Raw genomic sequence first — 26,104 nt, forward strand, 5'->3', positions numbered from 1 at the left:
GACCTGATCGTTTCATAACTTTCAATACTTGTGGTGTGGTGGGTAGAGCACGAATTGCCCATTGTGTTATTTTGTGTTTGAAAGTAGCCAAACCAAACATTACGTGATACACGACGATCGTATGAAGATCCTGCCAATGACCTAACTATAAATACGAATGTGAACGCTACCTATGGAACAGTAACAATCACATTATTACGAAATAGGTTCAGTGGAGGTGTAACTGCTAAGAACCTTTGTATAAGAGATATAAGCAATCAAAAAGCTGAACAGAGTGTTAGACTTCTAAAAAGGGGACGAACAAAGTTGGAGGAAGAGCTTTTACAGGTAAATGAATTCAGGGTATTTGGTAATATTTAATTTAGTTTATTTGATAACAGAGAGAAGAACGGTATTATGGCCAAAGTACGTCTAGAATAAAGCATGCTTGTTGACCAAGGCTTATCTATGCTAAAACATTACTAGTGTTATTGGAAATATATACAAAATGGTTGGCAATCAGAACGGTAGAAATAGATTTTCTTAGGTCATGTTATACCATCAGAAATAAGATCTGAAGGAGAGGGTGTCAGCTTTCTCCAATAAAACGATTCAAAACCTACAAAAGTATAATGAAGAGATACCTGGACTTGTATGAAAAACTAGAACCATACAGCTAGACTGAATTGCAGGACGTTTAGAATAATATTCCAATAGTACATTGATAGTTTGGTAGTATGAAAGCTTATTCGTTTTTGTTCTGTATTTTTATAATAATAGAAGTAATAATCATACATTCGCCATTCATTATGGTTAATCATTCTCTGTGCGTTCTATATGTGTATAATTTGCGCATTTACACAATTGTTTCCAGTACTGTAAGTTTTGATATATAATTATTTGATGTTAAAGCCAACGGTAGGTTCTTCATGGATTCCATGGGTTCATGCTATTACTGGTTACAGGATCCCTAATAATATACAGGACAAAAAATATTAAAAAAATAGCATTAATGTTCTAATTTATCCTACTAAGTAACGCCAACATTTCCTGTGTATTCTACATTGAAAATAGGTAAGTTAATTAAGTTTTAAGTTAGTTCTTAACAATGAGTGTTGTAACAGGCAAATACGTCAAAATATTTCATAACGTACATAAGGCAAAGAAAGATATGCAAAGAAGTCGAGAATATGAGGGTTCAATATTGGGTTCTGTTTTAACCACTGTCTGTGTTTTTCATATATGTATTTTATTGTTTGTTTGTTTTTGAATTTGGCGCAAAGCTACTCAAGAGCTATCTGCGTTAGCTGTCCCTAATTTAGCAATGTAAGACTAGAGGGAAGGCAGCTAGTCATCATCACCCATCGCCAACCCTTGGGCTACTTTTTTACCAAGGAATAGTCGATTGACCGTCACGTAATAACGCCCCCCATGTCTGAAAAGGCGAGCATGTTTGTTGTGACGAGGATACGAATCCGGGACCCTCGGATTACCACTCGAGTGTCTTAACCACCTGGCCATGCCGGGTCCTATATGTATTTTGGAATATATAGTAGTCTGGTTATATTTTATGGTTAAATATATATATGAATATAATATGTTACTACATTTTAATACGAATTCATTATCATTATTTATTCTGTGAATTGACTCAATATGTATCTAGATACAACATTTATTATTTCACTTCTCTATCTGGCATGGCCAAGCGCGTAAGGCGTGCGACTCGTAATCTGCGGGTCGCGGTTTCGCGCCCGCGTCGCGCTAAACATGCTCGCCCTCCCAGCCGTGGGGGTGTATAATGTGACGGTCAATCCCACTATTCGTTGGTAAAAGAGTAGCCCAAGAGTAGGAGATGGGTGGTGATGACTAGCTGCCTTCCCTCTAGTCTTACACTGCTAAATTAGGGAAGGCTAGCACAGATAGCCCTCGAGTAGCTTTGTGCGAAATTCCAAAACAAAACAAACACTCCTCTACTTATTCTCAGAAATTAAAATGAGAGCCGTACTTACAATTGTTCGTTTGGCAAAATAAAATGCAAATAAAATTTGAATTTCCCCAAAACATGCATCGCTGAAGAGACATAGAAAAAATTAAACTGGGCCTATATTGATTATTCTGATAATCTATTGAGTTTTTTAAAGAAGTTATGTCTGAATAACTGCAAGACGTTGCGTAATAAATTTTAATTTTTTATTGCCAAAGAGTTAAAGCTACGTGCTGATGATCCTTTATAACTATCGCAACTTTCTAAAACATATCGCACTAACTATTTTCCGACAGTTACAGATAATCAAAAATAGTTTCCAACCCACCTTGGGAGCGTTTGAAGTACCTTACTTAACTTGTTCCTAAAATTAAGCATTATAGAAATGTACTCTTATCAACCTAAGGTAGGTATTTATATTACTTACTAATAAGAAGGAAATTATGTTTGTTCAAGGAGGATTTCCTGTTGGTAAACGAATTAAGACAGATCCTACTTATGTTGAGCGTGGCCTGGTAGTAAGTGTGTTCTGACTGGGAATTCGAGTGCTCACGTTTTGCAGACCGTTATCATAAAAATGCCTTCTGCAATTAGAAGCCTAGTTGCACTGTAAGGGTAACGGTGACATTCCACCACTTGCTTAAAAAAAAGTAGACCAAAAGGCGGCTGTGGGTAATGTTCCTTTCCCTCTAATGTATCAGTTTAATTATCGGATGACTTAAGGCAAAAACTTCGAAATAACTCAGCAATGTTTCAATCAATAATTTTTGTAAAATTTAAGTATTTATCTGTTGCCAAAAGAGTTAACAAAAGGGATCCTTCTTTTGTAGGAAAATAATCGAAATCCCAGTAAACTCTTTTTGAGAGCGAGCGTATTTTTCTTTAAATACATTAACTACTGGGTACTCTACACTGTGGCGATATTGCTGGAGTTCATAAATAATTTTAACGTCTTTCACAAAGATTTTCTCTCCACTCGGTGTGTATTTTGAAAATATCTTAACTAAATTCTACATATTTCAGTAATTTATGGTGAATTTTGAATGCAGTTTTCTTTAGTTTCTTTAATGTCCCATATTTTGGTGGTGATCTTTTCTTTTACTTTATAAACTGTTTACTTATTGATAGTGTCTTGTTTTCTAACGGCCTATTTGTTGATATTGTTATACTTGCTGACGGTACTTTTACTGTGTAATGCGACATATCCAGGTGGTTAGGGCCCTCGACTCCTAATCTGAGGGTCGCAGGTTCGAATCTCCGTCCCACCAAACAAGTTCGCCCTTTCAGTCGTGGGGGCGCTAAAAAGTGACGGTCAATCCCATTATTCGTTGGTAAAAGAGTAACTCAACAGTTGTCGGAAGCTGGTGATTACTAGCTGACTTCCTTCTAGTCTTACACTACTAAACTAAGTGCGGCTAGCTCAGATAGCTCTCGTGTAGTTTTGCGCGAAATTAAAAAAAGCAAAGAAAGCAAAATAAACATCTACCTGTTGACAGCACATTTTATTTACAGTGTCTTGCTCGTTGCAATACTTTTTTTTGTTGACAACGTTTTATCTCTTAAAATTTCCTTTTATTGACGGCCTTCTGTTTATTGGCAACGCTTTGTTCGTTGTTACTGCTGCACCTTATTTTTATTCCTGGTGTTTTGCTTTCTAAATTGTTTTTTTATTGAGAGCATTAATTTTATCAACAATATTTTACTTCAACTTCGCTCCCCGCTAGAACAGCGCAAAGTCTGCGGACTTACAACGCTGAAATCAGGGGTTTGATTCCTCTCGGTAGGCTCAGCAGATAGCTCGATGTGAATTTGCTATATGAAAACACGATACTTCAACATGTTGAATCTTTTGTTATTTTTTAATAGTGGTTTGATTTGAAATTTGCGGAAAGCTACATGAGGGCTATCTGCGCTAGCCGTTTATAATTTAGAAGTGTAAGACTAGAGGGAAGGCAGCTAGTCATCACTACCCACCGACAACTCTTGGGCTACTCTTTTACCAACGGCTAGTGGGATTGACCGTCACATTATAAGGCCCCCATGGTTGAAAGGGCGAGCATGTTTGATGTGACGGAGATTCGAACCTGTGACCCTCGGATTACGAGTCGAGTGCTGTTGACTCGAATATGACTGTTGACATTGTTGTTCAAAAGTCTTCTAATTGTACGTTCCGTGATCGTTTACGTCACTTAGCTATAATCAGCTGCATGTGGATTAAATAATATACACTCTGTGCGTTCTCTTCTAAATCTTATATGCTGTATCAGCATGTTCTCGTAGAAGCATGTTTGTTATGATAAAAATAATTAGTTTCGCTTTATTTAAAAAGTTAACGCAGTTTAGACATTTATATATTCGATATAAATAAATCTTGTTTCTTTTTAGAATGTTGTTTTGGTATATATAACTACACGTATTTACATTCAGTCTCCACATAAGATTAAATCACTGATTAACACACGGTGAAAAAGCCGTTTAAAGCCACACTCCACAGTTTGTACACGAATGCTTCAACTAGGTTTATAAATAGGGTGTAGGACGCATTGAAATAAGTTAAGTTTATTATTAATAAATAAATAATATGCAGTACGAAACTTCGAGTAGATCTAAGATTAAATTATTTAATTTCAAAATACTGTTGTGATAATCATAATAAAATGATGTTTTAAATATTTGAGAAAAAAGTGTTTTAAACGCTATCCCATAATGTACTTGGTTAAAAAGGAATGACAAATATATGTGCAAAATGTTAAGATAATATCAAAGAAAGACAAATGATAACAAAATATTGGGGCTGTTTTTTTCTAAAGATGTTAAACTATGTTTATACACGAGGTTACTTGTATAAAACTACTGTATTCCTTGTTGAAATGTGTCGTAACATCTGTCTAACTGTTGACGAACTGATTCATAAATGTGCTACGTGTTAGACACAAAGAAGAAAACTACGCGCTGTTACAGTAAAAACGCAGTTAAAGTCAGGTTATTTGACACGTTGTGAAGAGATAATCTGACTTCTGGCTATAAAATTCTTACAAAGTATATATTCGCTCCAAGTACGTCGCAAGAATTCGTACAACGTAACAAAAATTCCACTTGAGGTAAATATGGAAGCATGACCGTGTCCCATTTCTGCCGTTCATCACGTATTTAATTCTGTCGTTGGAACACGTAAACATTTGACACCCATCACGCAAAGTTAAGCGGATATTTTTAACCTACTAATTACCAACTCACTCTGTGGATAATGTTTTCTTTACTATTTATCTCACAGCAGTCAAAAATACATATGTATATTGAAATCACTTTGTTTTTGTATAGAACTAATTTTACGTGCAACTTACAAAATTAATATTCCAATAAGTGATACGGAAAACAAGCCAAGTATTTCCACTTGTCTCAGTTATAAGGTATATAAGGTCAACTTTCATATTACTATTTTTTATGTCAGTGGTGAGGGAATGAAAGATGAAGACCATTTACTTCAGGCCAAACTTTTCTTTCAATTATTGTCCTATGTGTATCAAAGCTTCATTTGACCTCCAGAAAGTTGGTTAAGCTCTTAGTTTCTTTACAGTAACTTACGATTTTATAATATACATTCAATTTTTAAAAGGAACCACACTATCCTACATGCGTGATATGTATTTAAAATCTCATAAAGAAATATATCATCTTTTTACGTAACTTCATAAGGAAACACATCCTATTTTTTGCATAATAAATATTCAGCATCTCATATGAAAGCAATTTTTTTTGTGTTGTGATAAATATTTATTACATCAAGAAAACACATCATTTCTGTGTGGTGATAAATATTTATTGTATCATGAAAATACGTCCTTTCTGTGTCGTGATGAATATTTAGTATTTCATAAGAAATAATATTCTTTATATGTAGTGATAAGTATTCAATTGCTTACAATACAACACATTCTTTCGGTGTCATGATAAACATTTACTACATCAATGACCGCATTTTGTGCAATGTTTTTTCAAATGATGCCAACTCTTGAGCTAATCTTGTCTGATCGGTTCGTGGGTTTTGATTGCCACTCTTATATCATAGAGGCTTATTATAGTCTGGTAATTTGAGTGTTCGACTCGTAATTTGGGGATCACGAGTCCGAATCCCGTCACCAAGCATGCACACTCTTTCAACCGTGGAAACTTTATGATGTAACAGTCAATCTCGCTTTTCGTTTGTAAAAGAGTAACCAAAGAGTGAGTGCTTTTTGTTTATAGCAAAACCACATGGCTATCTGATGAGTCCAGCGAGGGGAATCGAACTTTTGATTTTAGTGTTATAAATCCACAGACTTACCGCTGTACCAGCAAGGGACACTCGCCAAAGAACTGGCGATGGATGGTGCAGCCAAGCTATTTTCTCTCTATTCTACAACCTTTAAATGAGTAATGGTTAGTGCACATAGTCGTCGAGTAACATCTCGCAAAATTAAACAAAAACATATTATCACACGACTCCAAAGATTTGAATACCTTTTTGTGGTAAAGGGTTGCGAATCATAAACTCACAGGTTAACTGTTAGGCACACTCCCTAAGGCCACACCGACCCATAGTCTAGGAGGGTTGATTAGAATGACTCATATCTGAATAAAGTTAGGCACTAATTGTAGAAATATGTCTTTTACATTGAGCTTTACCCTACCTACTAAAACCCATTGCTTCGAAAACATTTGCTTTGAACGTCTTATATATTATTTTGGTATTATTAATTTAAACACTTTTTACTACTGGCGTACCAAGGCAGCTGAAATAAACAGAAAAGTTGAAGTATTATAGAAACACATTAATCTCGGTTGTTTCAATCTGCAGAAAAAAAAGAAATTATTGTTTAAAGCAAAACCATTATAGGTTTTTCTACAATTCTCTTACACCTAAGATTATTACCGCTAAAAAGAGGCGAAAGTCTGCTAATTTCGAAAGAAGGGTATAATATGTAAATACAAGTGTGTTTCAATGTCAAACATGTTTATTTTTTATGTATCTTATTAGTAAAAAGAGTAACTTTGATTTTTCACGTAGGTATTACGCGATTATGTATCCTCTTGGCTTTCAATGGACTAAGTCCAGAGGCCGCATTATCATCACCATAATTTGGATTGTAGCTTCTGGGGTGTCTAGTGTCCAGCTGGTGCATGGACGGGCTGAGTTGTTTTATATACAGGATGAGATGTTTTACGACTGTAATGAAGTCATGGATGAACTTAGCAGCAAGGTAAAGATACATACGGATTTAAATGGAAAATATTTAGGAAGAAGGATAAGCGTTGTTGCCAATGGTAACAAAATAGTTTTCAAACATATAAAGATAAACGTTTAATAATATAATTATTTTAGACATTAAAATGTATACAAAAATAAATAAGAAAAACATAGGATAACGATTAGGGAGACCTGTTTCTATGAAACATATGAATGTTTCACTATTATGAATAAAATCCTATTTTACATGAAGGACAATTATATATTCTTAACCCTTTGTTGCCGATAAAATAAATAGCAATACATGTCATTTGAAACATAAAGTATACAAAATTTAATTTATATAAAACACGTTTAGGATAAAGAAGTAATATTATTGTAATATGCACAGAATAAAGAATACATGTATTCTGAACATAATGTACGTATACAATAATTTATGTAAAACATGCTTAGAATAAAGAGGTATTATTCTAACAAAAACACGTTTAAAATAAAATATTTGATATATAGATAAATAACCAATGAAATAACGTAAGTAGCCTATGGAATAAAGTTAGGAGCAATTTGTTTTTACATGAAATATGTTCAAAATATATAGAGAGTAATTTCTTTGCCCCTAAATAACTTATACACTAAATAGTAAAAATTGTACTAAATGTAACTTATGTGTGGAAAGTAAGTGATAGAAGTTTTACTTTAAATAGACGTTGAATAAATGGTAAAGACCTGTATTCTATTCCAAACATAAAGTATGTTTAGAAAACGTGGTTAAAAGTAAAGATCTTAAATAATACATTTTTAGAAGTTATATATACATACATATCAAGACACGATGAATGTATGGTATTAATTCCAAAATAACCCTAGAGCTTAAAAAAAAACAAGAAAAACTCACGCTGACGAAGGTAAGCTGAACAAACTGCCAAGAACCAGAGAAACTATTAGGTCATGCGGTCCTAATTACTTACTATGCCAAGAATCAAAAACATTTCTAGATTGCGCTTCTAATTGGTCAGATTAGCTTCAAGTCAAAAATATTAATACCTGAGCTTTAAGTTTCTTGTAAATTACGTTTTTCTTTGGAGTTACAAAACTTTTAAATGCTCAATTCAGCATTTGAGTGTTTACTTGATCACTTAGCGCTTGACCTACTTTTGTAACATAAACGCTTCCTTAAGAATATTTTTTTCAACCACACCCTTAACCGATAATAAAAGGCCTTATAAATGTTGCAATTTCTGCTTTGTTTCAATGTATACTTCATATATTACTTTAATATTTGTTATTTATGTTCCGCAAGTTTAATGTGATTGAGGTTGAATAGTACGATTAGAGAAGAGCTACATTTTAAGCGTTAAAATTGATGCTAATATAAATAACCTTTCATAAAGGCGTTAAAGGATAACACGAATGCAGCTCAAGCAAAAATGTGGTATTCTCCGTAAAGTGAAATAAATTTATATATTACTTTAGATTATAACTTTGAGATGTGACGACTTCATTATAACACTTTTTTTTTTAAAGTTGACTAATTACGTCAGACTCATTCAAGTGATGTAAACAAGGTTTAGGTTAACTGAATATTGTGAACAGCTGTAATGACATTTGAATGTAACATATAGTAGTTAGTAATTTTAGAAACTTTACTTGTTTTTATATTTGAAACAGAGACTTGAATGTATAAGATAAGATATTAAAACAATAAATTAAAGTGATTTAACATGTATTCCAGTATATCATTGTGTTATTAACTTATAAATAAAAAAAAACAGGTTAAAAAGGCAAAACAGGAAACTTACTGAACGATTTTGTATCGATGCGAGGTATGATATTTCATTATGTTAAAATAACAAGTACCAGTTTCAAACTTAATTAGAAATACAAGAACAGCTAACATACAAGGAACCATTTCATGACATATATTTTCAAAGTCAGTAATAATTACTTCTATCTTAATGCTACCAAGAAACTTATAACTCTCAACTTTTTGATGACAAGTACCTAAATGAACCTTACTATTACCTCAAGATAATATGGTTTTATTAATTTGATAACAAATAACATACCTCAACATTACTCTATGGTTATAAGTCTCAGCTATTATAACTTATGGTATGGTTATAGAAGAGCGAACAACGTTTCGACCTTCTTCGGTCATCGTTCGGTCATCGAAACGTTGTTCGCTCTTCTATGTAAAACTTATGTTTCTCGTCATCACTGATGTCTTAATATTGCCCTAAAGCTATATGCCTGAAATAAATTGATAACACCTTAACATCACCTCTACGTTATACATCTGAACTACTTTTACAACGTATGCTATGCCTTAAGGTTACCATAAAGCTATAGGCATGAACTAATATGATATCACAAAGTATACCCTAATATATTTTTAATGTTGTTAACAGGCCTAAAAGTGTAATATGCCTTAACATCGTTAACAGGCCCAAAAATTTAGTATACCTTAATATTGTTAACAGGCTCAAACGTGTGAACTAATACGGAAGTATGTACATAAATCAGGAATAAGTTAATAGCTTAGCTACAAGTAAAATACCGAAATAAACCTGACGCTAAAAGAATTACGTTTGTATGAAAATGAAATTGCCTTATGTGATAGAATCAGTACGTGTCTAAACCAACTTAATAATACCCATTAAAATAACTTCAGAAATATAGACGTCTCACAATATGACTGTACCCAAACAGCTTTTGGCTATTTTAGAATTTTAATACAACCTAACGTATTTATGTGTGTAGAGGAATATGTATTTATGTGTTACGTGTTTAGGTCTACACACTCGTCGTATTCGCTGTAACGTTTCTCGTCCCATTGGTGATTTTAACCTACACGTATGTTACGATTGGCTTGAAGATGTGGAAGCACAGCGTACCTGGTAATGCTCATGATGATCGAGATCAGCAACAGCTTCAATCGAAGACCAAGGTAAGAATCTTAATAAACAAACATTAAATAGAGATCAACAACAGCTTCAATCGAAGACCAAGGTAAGTCTCTTAATAAACAAACACTACCTAGAGATTAACAGTCGCATTATTATTATTATTTGCTCATTACTAATACACCTTATTGAGTCAATTATCTTGTTCGGAAACTTTATGTGTTTTATTATCATTATTAATATTGTGGATTGCTTATTAGATAAAAATTATTGTCTTTCTATTGAATCTCAGTGAATTAAATAAGGTTCTGAATAGTACTTTGATTAAAGTCATAGTTTATTTCTGTTGAATTGATGTTAATGTGAACGGTCTGTTAAGAGACAATGTTTCCACTGATAATCTAAATCGTCTCATTACGTAATAACTAACTTGTTCCTTGATGATTCAGCGGTAAGCTTGAGAGATTTTAACGCTAAGATTCTGAATTTAATCCTTGTTGTGGGCAGAGCACAGATAGCCCATCGCATTTCTTTTCTGGTTAACAAGAGAAAAACAAACAAGTGAAATAGTTTCTATGTTTCTGTTGCTAGATATTTTATATACATTTGTAAAAAGTAATTTTTAAGCTTACAGATGAATAAGTAAGTAACAATCCTTATTTAATGTTTATTCAGTAAAGCATTTTTGTCTTTACTTTTAGTCCACCGCTGGTACGGCGGTAAGTATATGGATTTACAACTCTAAAATCACGCGTTTGATTCCACTCGGTGGACTCAGCAGATAGCCCCATGTTGCTTTGTAATAAGAAAACACACACACACTTTACTTTTAATTTATTTGTTAACTCATCAGAAAAAAACAACTCCATGTGGTTTTGTTTGTTTGTTTTTGAATTTCGCACAAAGCTACTCGAGGGCTATCTGTGCAAGCCGTCCCTAATTTAGCAGTGTAAGACTAGAGGGAAGGCAGCTAGTCATCACCACCCACCGCCAACTCTTGGGCTACTCTTTTACCAACGAATAGTGGGATTGACCGTCACATTATAACGCCCCCACGGCTGAAAGGGCGAGCATATTTGGCGCGATGGGGATGCGAACCCGCGACCCTCAGATTACGAGTCGCACGCCTTAACGCGCTTGGCCATGCCGGGCCTAACTCCATGTGGAGGCTTCCTTTCACGAAGTTAAAAAAAATAAGCAGGTTAAGTAACATAGAACTTAGGGGAAAAATCTTTAAAACCACAAGTTTTGTTCATTCAATATACAGCACTGTACAATTTTATTAGAACTCCACATTCCTCCTTTAGTTTGGATTTGTTGTGTCCATCAAATTAAACTGTTGTAATTTAAAATGTAGGAAGGTTAATGATTTTATCATTTTATCCGTAAATGTAATTAATTTAAAGCTTAGGAGAAGAACAACATATTAGCTACTGATGATCCAATACAGCAAACCTTTTTAAAACGTGTTTGTGATTCTGATTTAAATATCAAGTAGTCCAGTTGCTTAATTTTGACTTGAACCTTGTTTTAACGTATGTGTAATGTTTCTTGGTGGTTTCACAAAATTTAAGAGATCGATATTCTGTTTCTTATAATATAGAAACATTTCTTATGTTGATAGGTTTCTTGAATTAAATGATGGCATTAAGGTCTATTGATCTATAGTATAATAGTAAAAATAATTGCTATTAATGTTTATCAGTTCTTGTCCAGATCAACAACATAGTTAAAAACGTAGATTTTTTTTTTAAAGCGCATACACAAGTATATGCATACTATTTTATTTTGAATGAATATATACGTTCGTCTTTTGTGGCTTAGTCAGATTCAAGCAGAGGCATCCATACAAACGTTCTTTAAAATGTCCTCGATAGTCACTCTAGCAGTTAAAATAACATTTATTTTAAAGCATGTCGTAGTCGTTGCACTTTCAACGTCAAGTTCGAGTTCTCAAACCTCATAAATCAAGGTCTAGATGGCACACTTTATTACTCTTAAAAGATGAGACGTTGCCAATTTTTAGTTAGCTTGGACGCCATGTTGAATATCTAAAAACGTGGTGCCATCTTTCTTCCTCCAGATTTATTACGTAAAGTATGTAATAAAACCATCAAATGTATTATACATACGCTAAAATAAAATTCACGCTTTATAATGTAGGAAAGCCATCAGTAAGTATTGAACATATATTAAAACAAGTTTCAGTCTCCTACTGTTGGACTAGAGCAGTACGATACTTTCTCATGTGGTTCCCTTTAATTTCTTTATCGTCTATTATCCATATAAAAATTGAGATTATCGAGTTCTAGGTTTTAAAGAAAGGTATATTTGGGTATATAAAGAATGATTTTGCTTTCAAAACATCGTACAATTTGGCTAGTATAATTTAAAATTCCCATTGAGATACCGAAATAAACAAAACAGCATTTAACGGAGTCAAAGATGTTGGTCGGATTTCAATAAAAACTACAAAAGCCAACGGCTGTTCACTTAGAACTATGAAGTACAAACTGGATAGGTACAAATGAAAACCTAGTCTTATAATATCAGACGAGGCAGGGAACAAAGACAGAAGATATGGTAAATATATTAATATAATGTTACACAAAACCCAAAGAAAACTGCGAAAAAAATCTTGATGGCCCTTTAAAGAGCTGTGAAAAAATGGAATCGAATCATAAGAGAGCCTATTAGAAAACTTATAGACAAAAACGAAAATGCCAAGCTGTTATTGATGCAAAAGGTGGTAACACTAAATATTAGCATTAAAGAAATTTAGAAATATTATTTGTGTACTAATTATGCAATAGTATATTGTAATGTTAATTATTATTAATTGAAAGTTAATTTCCACAGAAAATCAATGACTATTCTATGTAGATTTCATCAAATGAATAATTTTATGACATTCTAATAATTACGCACACTTCTGTAGTGTTTCTTAAAGGAAGCAGAGTTAGAACTATTAACTACATAAGAGAAAAACCGAAACACAACAGAGTTGGAGCCACTAACTACACAGAAGAAAAAACAAAAAACCTTAGCCCCAAAGTGCCTCCTTGTTGTGAACACTTAAGATGACATAAATCTATATATAATTATGAAATCCACTCCTAAAAGTACAGAAAAACTATTGTATTACGCAGATTCAAACATTAGGATTTTCTCACTTTAGTTACCAAAACTGGTAATAATATAAAAACATCACATAAGTGGTGTAAACATGTGGAACTTTTATTCCATTGCTTTAATGGTCTTCGCTATAGGAATTTTATAACTTACATGACATTGTTTCTTTGCCCATTTATTCTTGTTTCGTTGATCTCTATTGTGTGAAGAAATTTCCTAAATTAACAATAAGATATACCAGAAATACTTTTACACATGTGTAACATTTTCTGAAATATTTTTATTTTGTAAAAATATCAGCTCACAAGAAAAAAAATCCTTGGTGAAGTTTACAACTATAAAATTTCCTCTGCGTTTGAGAGTTAAAACTTCAAACATACACTGGAACTTAGTCATACATAGAGAATAAGGAACGGAGTATGGAGCTTAATCATATATATAGAATGAAGAACGGAGTATTGAGCTTAATCATATATACAGAATTAGGAACGGAGTATTGAGCTTCCTCATTCTGTACATATGATTAAGCTCCATACTCCGTTCCTCATTCTGTATATATGATTTAGCTCCATACTCGGTTCCCAATTTTGTATATATGATTAAGCTCCACACTCCATTCCTCGTTCTATTTATATGATTAAGCTCCATACTCTGTTCCTCGTTCTATTTATATGATTAAGCTTTATACTCCGTTCCTCATTCTGTATATATGATTAAGCCCCATATTCCGTTCCTCATTCTGTATAAATGATTAAGCTCCATACTCCGTTCCTCATTATGTATATATGATTAAGCTGTATATTCCATAAATTTGCTCTCACTCAAGAAATTGTTTCCTACTTAAAAATAGTAGTTCTTAATATAGAAACTTTATATGAAATGAAACCACAACTTTCGTAAAAATTTAAAATAATATATTTTCAGAAATAACAAATATTCTTTTTTCTTCTCTCAGGTTATCAAGATGATGGCTATTGTTGTACTGCTTTTTGCTGTGTGTTGGTTACCAATTCACATCTTCAACATGCTGATATACTTCAACAAAAGCTTCATGATTGTTCAAAGCCGTAAAGAATATATTATTTTTGTCTCCGCCTTTTTCTGTTGTCATTGGCTTTCTATGGCTAACAGTTTTGTCAACCCTTTTATTTATTGCTTCATGAGTGAGAATTTCAGGGTAATATATGATTTATTACGTTACTCTTGTTATTAACTGTAAACTTTACTTTTTGTCTTTTTTTATAAAATTGCTAATTTTTGAAATGTATTTCACGTTCACTTAATTAATAACGAAAAAAACTATTCATTATTTGCGCTTGATAGAATTGACTATTTGTCGTCTAAATATTTTTCCAAATAATATTTAATTAATTGAAAGTGATTTTGGTTAGACACTAAAGGTTTTTTTTTGTTTTTTTTTAGAGAATCAGTTGGTTTCATTTCAGCGACCTAGCATAAGAGGTTTAAACTTTACATTTTGGAACAGAAAATATAGATATTGTTGAAATCTAAATAACCATTAGCTGCTCTCGTTATAACTCAGAATCAACATAAGTTATTATAGAAATATTCTGAGCGAGTTATTTTATGAGTTAAAGTAATAGTAGTTAAAGAAAACAACTGTTAAACTAGAGCAACCTTCAGGTAATGCTCTGCTTCTAATATCTCTAAACAGAACTGTGGGGCTAAGTACTACTCCAAAATCTTGTACGAATATACTTTTAATACTATAATGTTAACGGGCTCGGCATGATCAGGGGGTTAAGGCACTCGATTTGTGATCTGAGGGTCCAGGCTTCGAATCCCCGTCACATCAAACATGCTCGCCCTTTTAGCCGTGGGGGCGTTATTATGTGACAGACAGTCCCACTATTCGTTGGTAAAAGAGTAGTCTAAGAGTTGGCGGGAGGGTAGTGATGACTAGCTGCCTTCCTTCTAGTCTTGCACTGCTAAATTAGGGACGGCTAACGCAGATATCCCACATATAGCTTTGGGCGAAATTCAAAAACTAAACAAACAAACAATGTTAATGCATAATGAGAAAACAAAAACTAGGAGGCCAACTTGGCATATGTATACAGAGTAATATGCCAAACATATCTTGACAATACTGACATTAGATTTTTGAATACCAAATATTAATAATATCAAGTTAAATCGTAAAGTTAATATTGTGTTACAAACGCTGTATAAAGCAAATTTCTAAAGAAATTTATGTTTAAGGACTTGTCGCTTAAAAATGGTCCATTTTTTGTTTAAGTTTTCATCAGAACTATGTAACATTGAGACCAATAGTCGGCAACCTATGACCCGCAGCAATGATGTGGCAAACCCGCCAGAAGTTGGCTTCACCGTTGCAACTTGTGAGTACACCATCATTGACCAGCTCAAAGTTCTCAGCTATATGAGAAGAACAAAGATATTAAGGGAAAGAGGGAAAAGAGTCACGGCTGCAGAAAACTTTAAGATCAAATTTAGGGAAAAATATTTAAACTGGCCAAACCATTAATTTTGTTTGTTGGATGTAAATAAGCATATACATTTAAACACATCTATCAGTATTAAGAATTATATGACTATCACTGATCCAATACAATGCTTAATATTTTTACCAAAAATTGATCCACGATTAAGAAAAGTTGAGTTCTTGAGTTAGAGCGATGCTAGTGAAATCTACCTACGCGTACATCTGATATGAGTGATATTTTGTTTAACGTTAGAAAATAATTTCAATCTGCACATAGTGGCATATCACTACATTTATTTTTACTGATAAAGCGTACCGTATCTTAATTGATAACTTACCTAAATATTTAACTATCTACAGTGTTTAGGTACACAAAAGTGCTCTGGAAATTCCCTCAACCGTGTAACACAAATATTTTAAAGAAATCTTTTGTAGCCATTACCAACACGCTGTGTAGCCAACCTGTTAGATGGCGTTTCATTGGCTTATGTGACATTTGTCCTTAGAACAGGACTGACTTATTTTATCTGAGTTACAGGTTTGATTATCAGTATTTCTAGTCGCATGGATGTAACTAGACATGAGGTTGGCTGATACGAAGAAAATGGTTTGCAATATGAACTGACTCTCGTATCTTGTTCAGCGGTTAATAAAATATCTTAGTAAGTAGAAACGTTTTTTTTTTCATCTATTTATGTGGCTTTGTTTCACATGTGCTATACAGCTATCTAACATTGTTTTTCTACTTTTCTTGTTGTTTTCTATAATAACAACAGAGTTATAAAGACAGCAGAAGTTCTTTAACTGAGCTTTAACAGTACTTTAGTTAATATTATAAACTCTTGCATATTCTTCAATTGTTATACAATGGTTTAGAATCGTATTATTAATAATACTAATAATACTTCAGTTGCGCAGATAGTCCTCGAGTAGCTCTGCGCGAAGTTCAAAACATACGAAACACTTCAGTTTGACAGTTGTTGTGGAGCAAGTATTAATTTTTCATCTCCTTCCCCCGAACTTTTAATATAATATTCATTTTAACTTACTTTGAAATTAATTTGCTTTTCAGGAAATGCAACGACAAAAATATATTACAAAATGTGTATTAAGAAACGACGTTTGTTTTGCAACATCCGTTGCAGTGGCAATCGAAGAAGCTTACGTGGTGTTCTTTAATAAAGCTAGGCCTAGAAATAATGAATGATATTAAACCTGACTTATAAAGAAATAATTTTTTACTGTTTGATAATAATTATATTATACCTTTCATTTTCTGTTTTGTAAGTATTATTTCAGTCGCCTCTAAACAATGCTATTTAGATGTAAATTTCAATGAATTGTTGATTGAGCAGAAGACAAGTACATTACGATATTACCTATCTGTATTTTTGTAGAGGGCTCTGTAGGAACTATTTGTTTTAGATTTTCGCACAAAGCTAACGAGCGCCATATGCGCTAGCCATTCATAATTTGGCAGTGCAAGATTACAGGGAAGGCAGCAAATCATCACCACCCACCACCAACCCGTTATGCTACTAATTTACCAACGAATAGTGGGATTGATCGTCACATTATATAACGCCCTCTCGGCTGAGAGGACGAGAATGTTTGGTGTAACGGGGATTCGAGACAGTGACCCTCAGAATACGAGTTGAGCGCCATAACCACTTGGCCATGCCGGGCCATTATGGGCATCAAAATTTGATTATATGTTATTTACATAAGAAACTAGAAAATTATTACTTTTTCATTAATAATTAATTCAAACTAAACTGGAAATGTGAATAACTTCTCAGCAAGCAGTAACATATATGTGTGTGTGTGTGTGTTTTCATAAATGTTAACGTCTCATGAGAACGATCTTCTCGCATATAGTTACAAATACATTATAAAAAGGAGTTACTATATAAAGCAGATATTGAAAAAAACGTGGTTGAATCGTTAAAAAACAATATTCATTTGTTTTTAATTTGAATTTACTCTATAATTTATGCTTTATAATATTTTGATTGATTTTTGGCCTTTTGAGCAAATATAAAATGTTTTTAAGCCCTTAAAGATTACAAATTATATTGAATAAAAGTCTCACCAAACTCCTAGATAAAACTGAATATCACCATGTAGTTGTAGACGGGTTATTATTACTGGGTATAGATACGTTTTTGTGTTTCTGTATTTTCATTATATCAAAATTAATAGACTTTGTCATTATATACTTGAAATTTACCTTTAATCATTCACACAAATCACTAAAAAAGTAAGTTATTTTTATTTCTTCAGAATCTTTTTAGGTATTATTATTTGAAGTTATAAAAGTGTTACACGGACTATGTTTAATATGAGAATAAAATATGTATCACCGCAAATAAATATATAACTGTTTTAATTTTATTAAAGTCTATAAATGAAACCTAAAAATTTATTGTGATTTGATTTCAAGCATTGCAATGATACTATATAATCCAAGGAATACAGAGGTTTAGCATGCTATATTGAAACAATTTCGGATTTCACCACGGCGTTACAGTCCAAGCCGCCACGTCTGTTCATGTCCTATCTGAAAACTGTACATCGTGACAGCAACCATTCAGCAGAGTTGTTATTACAAAATGCTCTGTCATAAGGATGTCATATTTAAAAGTAGACACACACACACTTCCCTGCATTTTTCCATAATCCATCTAGTATACAAGAAAAATGGTTTCTCAGTGACTCGTTTCAATAGTTCTGTCACACATAGAACCATAGACGCTACGCTCAGCGAATTGACCGATATGTCCTAATATAGAATAGGAAAACTATCGTTTCATGCCCCAGCTGTTTGAGGTATGCAATTGTTCAAACGATATGTTGTGGAAACAACTTGTATACATGTGGTTTGCGTCGCTTTGTCACTCCTCAGTGCTTCTGAGTTATTTTATAAACTGTTATATGGAGCTCGAGCATGAGCCACTTATGATACTCACTTTCGTATTTGTGCATTTTCTCTTGTTACAAGACTCCCAGGCTTTGTTTATCATTACTGGGATATGACCTTTTGCAGGCCTGTTTCTGAATAATGCCACAAGTTGATCAATATTCCTTTGTTTTCCAACGTTATTAAGTCCAAGAAATATATAACCGTTTTGGAAGCTTTAAATCCCCGACCTAAACTAATCTTTATGATACATGTTTAAAAATATTTTTCTGTTACTAACTTTTTATAAGCAAGAGATACAAATGTCCTTTGGACATTACACTGCTCACGAAGCGATAAGTAATTTTAAAATGTTTGTTTTGTTACATTCAATTCCACTGCGATTTTATATCGGCTGTGGGTTTCACGTAATCTTCTGATTTGAATATTTAAAATTGTTTTAATATAGCACACATAACACTGTGAAACATTACAAGTGAATTATATTCAGTAAAAGTGGCAAAATGGTAAAATTCAGATAATTTTTTTGTAAAAAATAATTAGAAGAAATGACAACTACAACAGTAACTTTTAACTTCATTAAACTACCTGTATACTTGTAGACACATGCATGTATTTTAAAGATTACACTTATGTCGAAGTATTCAGTGCAATGTTGTGTCAATTATTCGCAATTTTAATGAAATCGCTATAAAAAACACAAAAAGATCACATTTATTTTAAAAAAATGAAGAGGCGGACTCACTGTGGATAATATAGATGTTTCTTTCTGCTATATAATCGTTAGTGACAAGGGATAATTCCTTGTGGGATAGAGGCAAGTTTACAGACTTACAAAGCTAAAATCAGGAATTCTCTTCCCCGAGGAGGACGGAGGACACTGCAGATATTCCACTGTTGTTTTGCTTTAAAACAAACAATCAGACATCACATCAACAATAAATACCGTAACTAGTACTTTAAGCAACTATAATATTTTAAGCATATTGTTAAAAGTTTTAAAACTTAGTATACATCTTACTGACTGAATTTGATGTCGAAGCTGTTTGATGACCTGAGCTGAACCAGAAACTTAGTATACGTCTTACTGACTAAATCTGATGTCGACGCTGTTTGATGACCTGAGCTGAACCAGAAACTTGGTATTCACCTTTCTGGCTGAATTTTATGTAGAAGCTGTTTGATGACTTGAGCTGAACCACAAACTTAGTACACATCTTACTGACTGAATCTGATTGTCGAAGCTTATTGATGATTCGAGTTGAACCAAAAATTTAGTATACATCTTACTGACTGAATCTCATCTAGAAACTGTTTGATGACCCGACTTGAGCCACTTCTTCAGATTTTACTTATAATTTATCAACATTCATCTCAGGTTCAAATAAAAGGGAACACTGTAACTAAGTTAACAGATAGGAGAAAAAGTTATGGAATTATGTGCTTTCCTTTCAGATGACTACATTAACATCAAAGCTATGCGATTATAGTAAGTTTCGTTCCTCATACTGATTATATTAGCATGCATCAAAACTACAGGACTGTAATAAGCCTCTTTTCCATTTGTTCATTATATTATTGTTAAAAACATTCGGGATTGCAGTAAGCCTCTTTCCATGGATTTATTCTGTTATTATGGAAACCATAAGGTGTTAGACGAACTCGTCCGTTCATATATGAATATGAAACTTCATAAGAAACTTTTACAGTTAGTGTCTACGTCTTTTATTATTTAGTTGAATGTGTACTCTATAAGGTTTGAAATCACTAGAGTTCTGAGATAGACAAACAATTTACACACTTGATCACACCAGTGTCCACTTCATTAAAATATAGTGATGACGCAATTAATCTCAAGTCACTGCAAAAAGTTAGGAGAGTTTGTAATGTTATTATAGTGAGCAGTGTAGTTTTTGTCTTGTCTAAGTTTACTTTAACGTTCTAGAATCTAGGTAACCTTGAAACGAACGTGAATTTTGTTACTATAATTTGCTATGCTTGTTTGATTTACATGCTTTGATAACCCTGACTATTCTAAATCATTAAACTGTTTACATTATGTCTTGCTTAATATTTATCTAGCTTAGATGAGCCACTGAAAGTTCTGTTTCAAAAGTAAGTTTTGTATCATATTTATTTAGTCAATAAGCTAGTTTTCTAGCATCTTAACTAAATATTGTTTTTATTTAATGTATTAACACGAGAACAGTTAAGTACATTATGCTGAACCGTCGATGTCTTCACGTCTGATCATGTTCTGACCTACGATTCTACCGTGTTGTTGCTAGTGCAAAACGTTTTGTTATAAGGCTATCGTATCCAAAGCACATCACTCTCTCTTGAAAGCTTTCCATATTACACCTGGTTTGCAAGGGCGACGGCATTCAAAAGGCCCGTTTCAACATTTCAATTACACAGAAATCAGTAAGCTCTGCGTCAGGCGACTTGACCAGTATGTCTCTGTATAGAATAAAAAATATTCGTTTCTTTCTCCAGTTCTTCGAGATATGCAATAGTTAAATAAAGTATGTCGTGAAAATCGACCTTTATTTAATTAATTTTTATATGTTACAAAAAGACGTACTTTGCTTACCACTGTTGAGGTATGGCTCGTTGGAGTTCTTTATATCTTTTCTTAGTATGCCATTAAGTATATGCGGGATATTAGTCTTTTGAAATGTCTAAGTTCTTATCTATACACATCTCTTTGACGTAAAAGTATGAATATTTTGCGATTGAAAGGAATGTTACACCCCCTTCCAAAAAGAGGTTAGTATTTAGTGGCATTACACTATCCATGAAACACCAAACACTGTCAAAATATGCATCAGACGTGGTCGTAGCTTGTTTATTTTTCATACTTAAAATAGTTTCACTGTAATGTACTCAACCATTATCATTTATTCCTTTATTATGTTTTAATATTTCAATGCTCTACTTATCTGACGGTTCATTTCTTCGTCTTTCTATTATTCTATCTGTTTGTCCGTGCAGCTAATTTATTGTCTGTTTGTATAGTTACGCGTGTGTCTGTATTTCTATGCCTTTCAGTCTGTCTCCTTCTTTACATTTGTCTATCTATTAGAGCTATTCTATCTGATTTATTTTCTATCTGTCGACTGTTAATGATAAAGGAAAGATAGAAAATTTCAAAAGGAGACGAATAAATCTAGAAACATCCATCTTTTGTCTAACGAAACCTATTTACTTGAACTTTATTGTAGGCTGACTTGAGGCAGATGTGTTGTCCCCGGAAAGTGAAACGAAGCACAAGATTAACTGCTACCATGGTTCGTAGTCGCTACTCCAGTTCTTTTCGAACTTCGACTGACATCACTGTAACAAGTAAGCAGTGTAACAAAACGAGTGGTGAGCCTCCACAAATCGGAATGAAATTGTTTTCTAGCATTTCTTCTGAGCAATAGAATTTTCTCCCGAGAGACGCCGTCTGAACATGAAGATTTTACTTGTTGTTATCATCGATTGGGAACAGTGTTTTTAACGCACCTCTTGTTTAAAACCAGTGTTTTTTGAAACTACGAAAGGTGCCCATTGAGAGGGCCCGTACTGGTGAGATGGGGGGGGGGGTTGGCAAGAGACGACGATAACCTAACAGAACTTTCACTTTACTCTCAAATATAATGTTATTATTATTTTTGCTGCCGTATTTACAAATTTCTTGTGTTTTTCTTTAAAAATGATTAAATAGAAGAAAATGGAAAGTTGAATTTACTATTATTATTTACGAAAATTACCAGACCCAACGTGGTCAGGTGGGGTAAGGCTTTCGATTCGTAATCCGAGGGACGCGGATTCAAATCCCCGTCGCACCAAACATGCTCGCCCTTTCAGCCGTGGGGGCGTTATAATATTCGGTCAATCCCACTATTCGTTGGTAAAAGAGTAGCCCAAGAGTTGGCGGTGGGTAGTGATGACTAGCTGCTTTCCATCTAGTCTTACACTGCTACATTGAGGACGGCTAGCGCAGATAGCCCTCGTGTAGCTTTGCGCGAAATTAAAAAAAAAGCAAACGAAAATTATTTTAGCGTGAAAGGGGTAGAGCGCAATGGCAAGTTTGCTAAGGTAGGGGACGCTGCCATTTAAAGTTTGGAAAACAATGTTTTAAATTATTTAAGAACGAACGAAATAGAAGACAGAATCTTTGCCTGATGTACAACCCACATCAAAATCGTTACTTATGTACATCAATATACACTCATTAAAGTTGTAAACAAAATACACTTCACAGAAATAGTAGTTATTTATCAACTTGACAACATTAAAATCAACACAATAACACATAATTAAGAATATTAAGTTTTCTTCCTATTGTAGTTAACAACTTTAAGTTTGGATAAGTTCTTATTGTTGATATTGTTGTAGAGCTTCTGCTTGATTGTAAATAATACAGGATTTGTTAATATAGTTTATTGATAATTGTTTTGTTGGTGGTAACAATACTAAGTTTAAAGTAAAACTAAACAACAAAAAGACTTGAAATTAGTTTCCTAAAAGAGTGTTTCTAAAAAGTAAACCTTTTTTTTATTATAACCGAAACTAATGAACATCATTTAGAGTACTTAAGACATCGTGTGAATAAATTTGTGCATTATTGTTTGATATATATTAATTTATTTATGCCTTGTAGATGAAATACGAATAATATTTCAGTTTAATAATTCATGTTAAGTGTAGATTAATTTTCGGTATAACATATCAAGTGTCCATAAGTTTTTATCTCTTGTTTATATTTCATAATAACATACTAAAGATGAAATGTTTTAACTGTTTGGAATTAATTTTCAAGACTTCAATAGAACAATTATCATTATATCCTTGTTTTCACCTGAGAAGGAAAAATACATAAATATATATATCAAAAGTCACGAATTGTTGTACATATATGTGTGTGTGCATTATGTTTACATATAACTAATTATTTTACGATGTTATTTAGAAAATTTTGAATATGTATCATTATTTGTATGTGGAACTAGTACCGTGAGCTGTAATTGAATTGTACATTAACTGTGTAACCTGATAAAACGTTGGCGTATCACATTGTTTCTAAGTCATTTATCGAAACAAACTCAGACAAAGTTAAAAAAAACGCTTACAACCGAACTTTTAGAAGTAATATTTCATTGATTTTTACACCATGTCGTATATGGGCTAAACTGCAGTAACAAGAACAAATATGTATATATATACATTACACTTTTTAATTAGTACAAATGTTTTGTTTATTAGTTTTTAATTTATTTTTTTCGGCTTATTTTGAGGTCATAAGAAACTAATAGAATTAGTCAAAGGTTTAGGGTCGCTGTTTTTAACACAGTCCTTCCTTTTGATTACTTAACTTTATCAGGAATAATTTTCTCTAATATATGTGTGTATATTTAATATATATATATATATATATATATATTAACTTGTACCAAATTTTGAAGATTTCATATGCAAATGTTTAATTCATTTTCTTTATAATTTAAATATAAGCAAGGATAAAAATTATTATTCATAAAAATAAGTTTAATTGACTAGAAAATCACGCAAATGGAAATAAGTTATTCTTAAAAGTCACTGAAATAAAATATCCTCAATTTAATATAAGTCGTAAATCATTTTTCATTATGAAATATAAAACAATAATCTATCAAACATAAATATTTTGATAAAGAGGTGGAAGCTAAGTTCTAGTTTGTAAGTACGACGTTTTAATAGTATTATTAGAAAAAAGAAATGGACAAAGTATAGTCAAGGACGTATGAAAAAAATCTACTTACTCTGACGCGATGTAACTAAAAATAAAATGAAAGCACTTCTGAGACGTTGTCAAAATAAACAACAATGTTGATACTATTTTGATTGACATAAACTACTTTCTATATAAAAAAAAAGGTGTAGGACAACGTTTCAGAAGTTCTTCGTCTTCAGTTGGAAGTTTTTCGAAACGTTCATCCTCTACACTTATGTTTTTACAACAGACAACTTCTGTTTATTCAACTAAGGTACATCATGAATACTCTGTCTAAACAGTCTACTAAAGGACAACAGTATTAAGTTGAGTGGACAATATTTGAAACTTAACATATCTGTTAAAGCAGCAAAGGTTACTTGTTATTCTAATTTTTATCAATGTCCTGTTTTTACTTAAAACAACAATGGTTACTCCTTATTGTTATTTTATCAATATTCTGTTTTACTTCTGACGACATAAAGTGATGTTTAAGTATGATTATTTTTTCATTCTTACGACTGTTTTCTTAAAGAAATAATTATCTCAGAATTGTCTCCTGCGATCATCTACCGGTTTATTTAGATGATTCTTTTTCTTTAGAGCATGTGATGTAGTATTGGATTTTTATATAACAAACTAGTTTCAAAAAAATGTGTAAACACGTGTGTGTGTGTGTGTGTGATATTAAGTTTTACAAAGTGTATGTAGAAAGATTAAGGAGAGATTTTGTCAAGATATATACACAGGCGCGCACACACGAAAGCATAGATATATACATATATATAAAGGATAAAATGTATTACCAATTCTTAAGGCTATTTAATACTTGACTGGCTGAATAACTTAACAAGGCGAAAGCATTACCATATGATTTTGTTAAATGGTTTTAGCAACAATATCGTGTTAGTTCTTTCAGGCGTATATGCTTTAGTAGTGTATAACATATACTTACGTTTGTATATAGTTTTGTACCGTATATTAGTCTGTAATTCCAGTCTTATGTAGGTAGTGCTTTAAAGATTTTTCGTAAAGCATTATTTGTGAAGTAAATTTTTCTTACTTAAAACTTTCTACTGGTTTTTGAGCAACAGAAGTAGATAACTTGTTTTAATGCCCACAAGTCGTATTAGTAAATATCTTGGAGTTACAAAATTTGATTTTTTTTCTGTACGTTTCAATACTTATACACGATTACATTCCAGAGTTAGTAATTTGCAGTAAATTGGGTGCTTGCTGAGTGACATACAATTTTAAAGAAATGATTTGTTTATTTTACAGTGGTTTAATAAACGTGTTGTTTTGTAATCACACTTTGTTTGTACCGAGTGTGAGTGTGTTAGTACTGTTAGTATGTTAGTGTGTTAGTACTGCCTGCGCTAATAAAAATGTGGAACAAAATTAAATGTATTCTTTGTTATTACTATGTTACAATGTTAACAACATTGTACTTTAATATATTAACATTATTGCTCTACGTAAGTTAAACATGCTTTAATGTTTTCTGAATTTCTGAAAAAATATTGTTTAACGAAAATAATTTTATGTTTTATTATTGCTTCAATCACTCTGTATTAATTCTATTATAAACGATATAGGACTGGGTGTGGCCTTATTAATGTGCCAAGACTGTGAATCTCGAGATTCATGGTTGGTTGTCGTTAAGAGAGAAGGTCAGATCTCTCTTTTGAGTCAGGTAAGAAGCATTGAAAATAAATGCTGCTGAATATCTCCTCTCTTTCTGGTCTA

The 26,104-nt window shown here is 32.6% G+C and overlaps 1 protein-coding gene across 1 annotated transcript in view; it reads left to right on the top strand.

Moving 5' to 3' along the window:
- LOC143255932 (RYamide receptor-like) overlaps positions 1-25,742 on the top strand; it is a 41,130-nt gene extending 15,388 nt beyond the window's left edge. The window contains exons 2-5 of the mRNA XM_076512368.1: positions 7,014-7,206; positions 9,988-10,143; positions 14,187-14,408; positions 21,843-25,742. Coding sequence (XP_076368483.1) covers positions 7,014-7,206; positions 9,988-10,143; positions 14,187-14,408; positions 21,843-22,043 — 772 coding nt within the window. The 3' untranslated portion in view covers positions 22,044-25,742. The remainder of the gene's footprint in view (positions 1-7,013; positions 7,207-9,987; positions 10,144-14,186; positions 14,409-21,842) is intronic.
- Positions 25,743-26,104: the final 362 nt, after the last annotated feature.

This window comes from Tachypleus tridentatus, chromosome 7 (genome assembly GCF_004210375.1).
Source record: "Tachypleus tridentatus isolate NWPU-2018 chromosome 7, ASM421037v1, whole genome shotgun sequence".
Classification (NCBI taxonomy): Eukaryota; Metazoa; Arthropoda; class Merostomata; order Xiphosura; family Limulidae; genus Tachypleus; species Tachypleus tridentatus.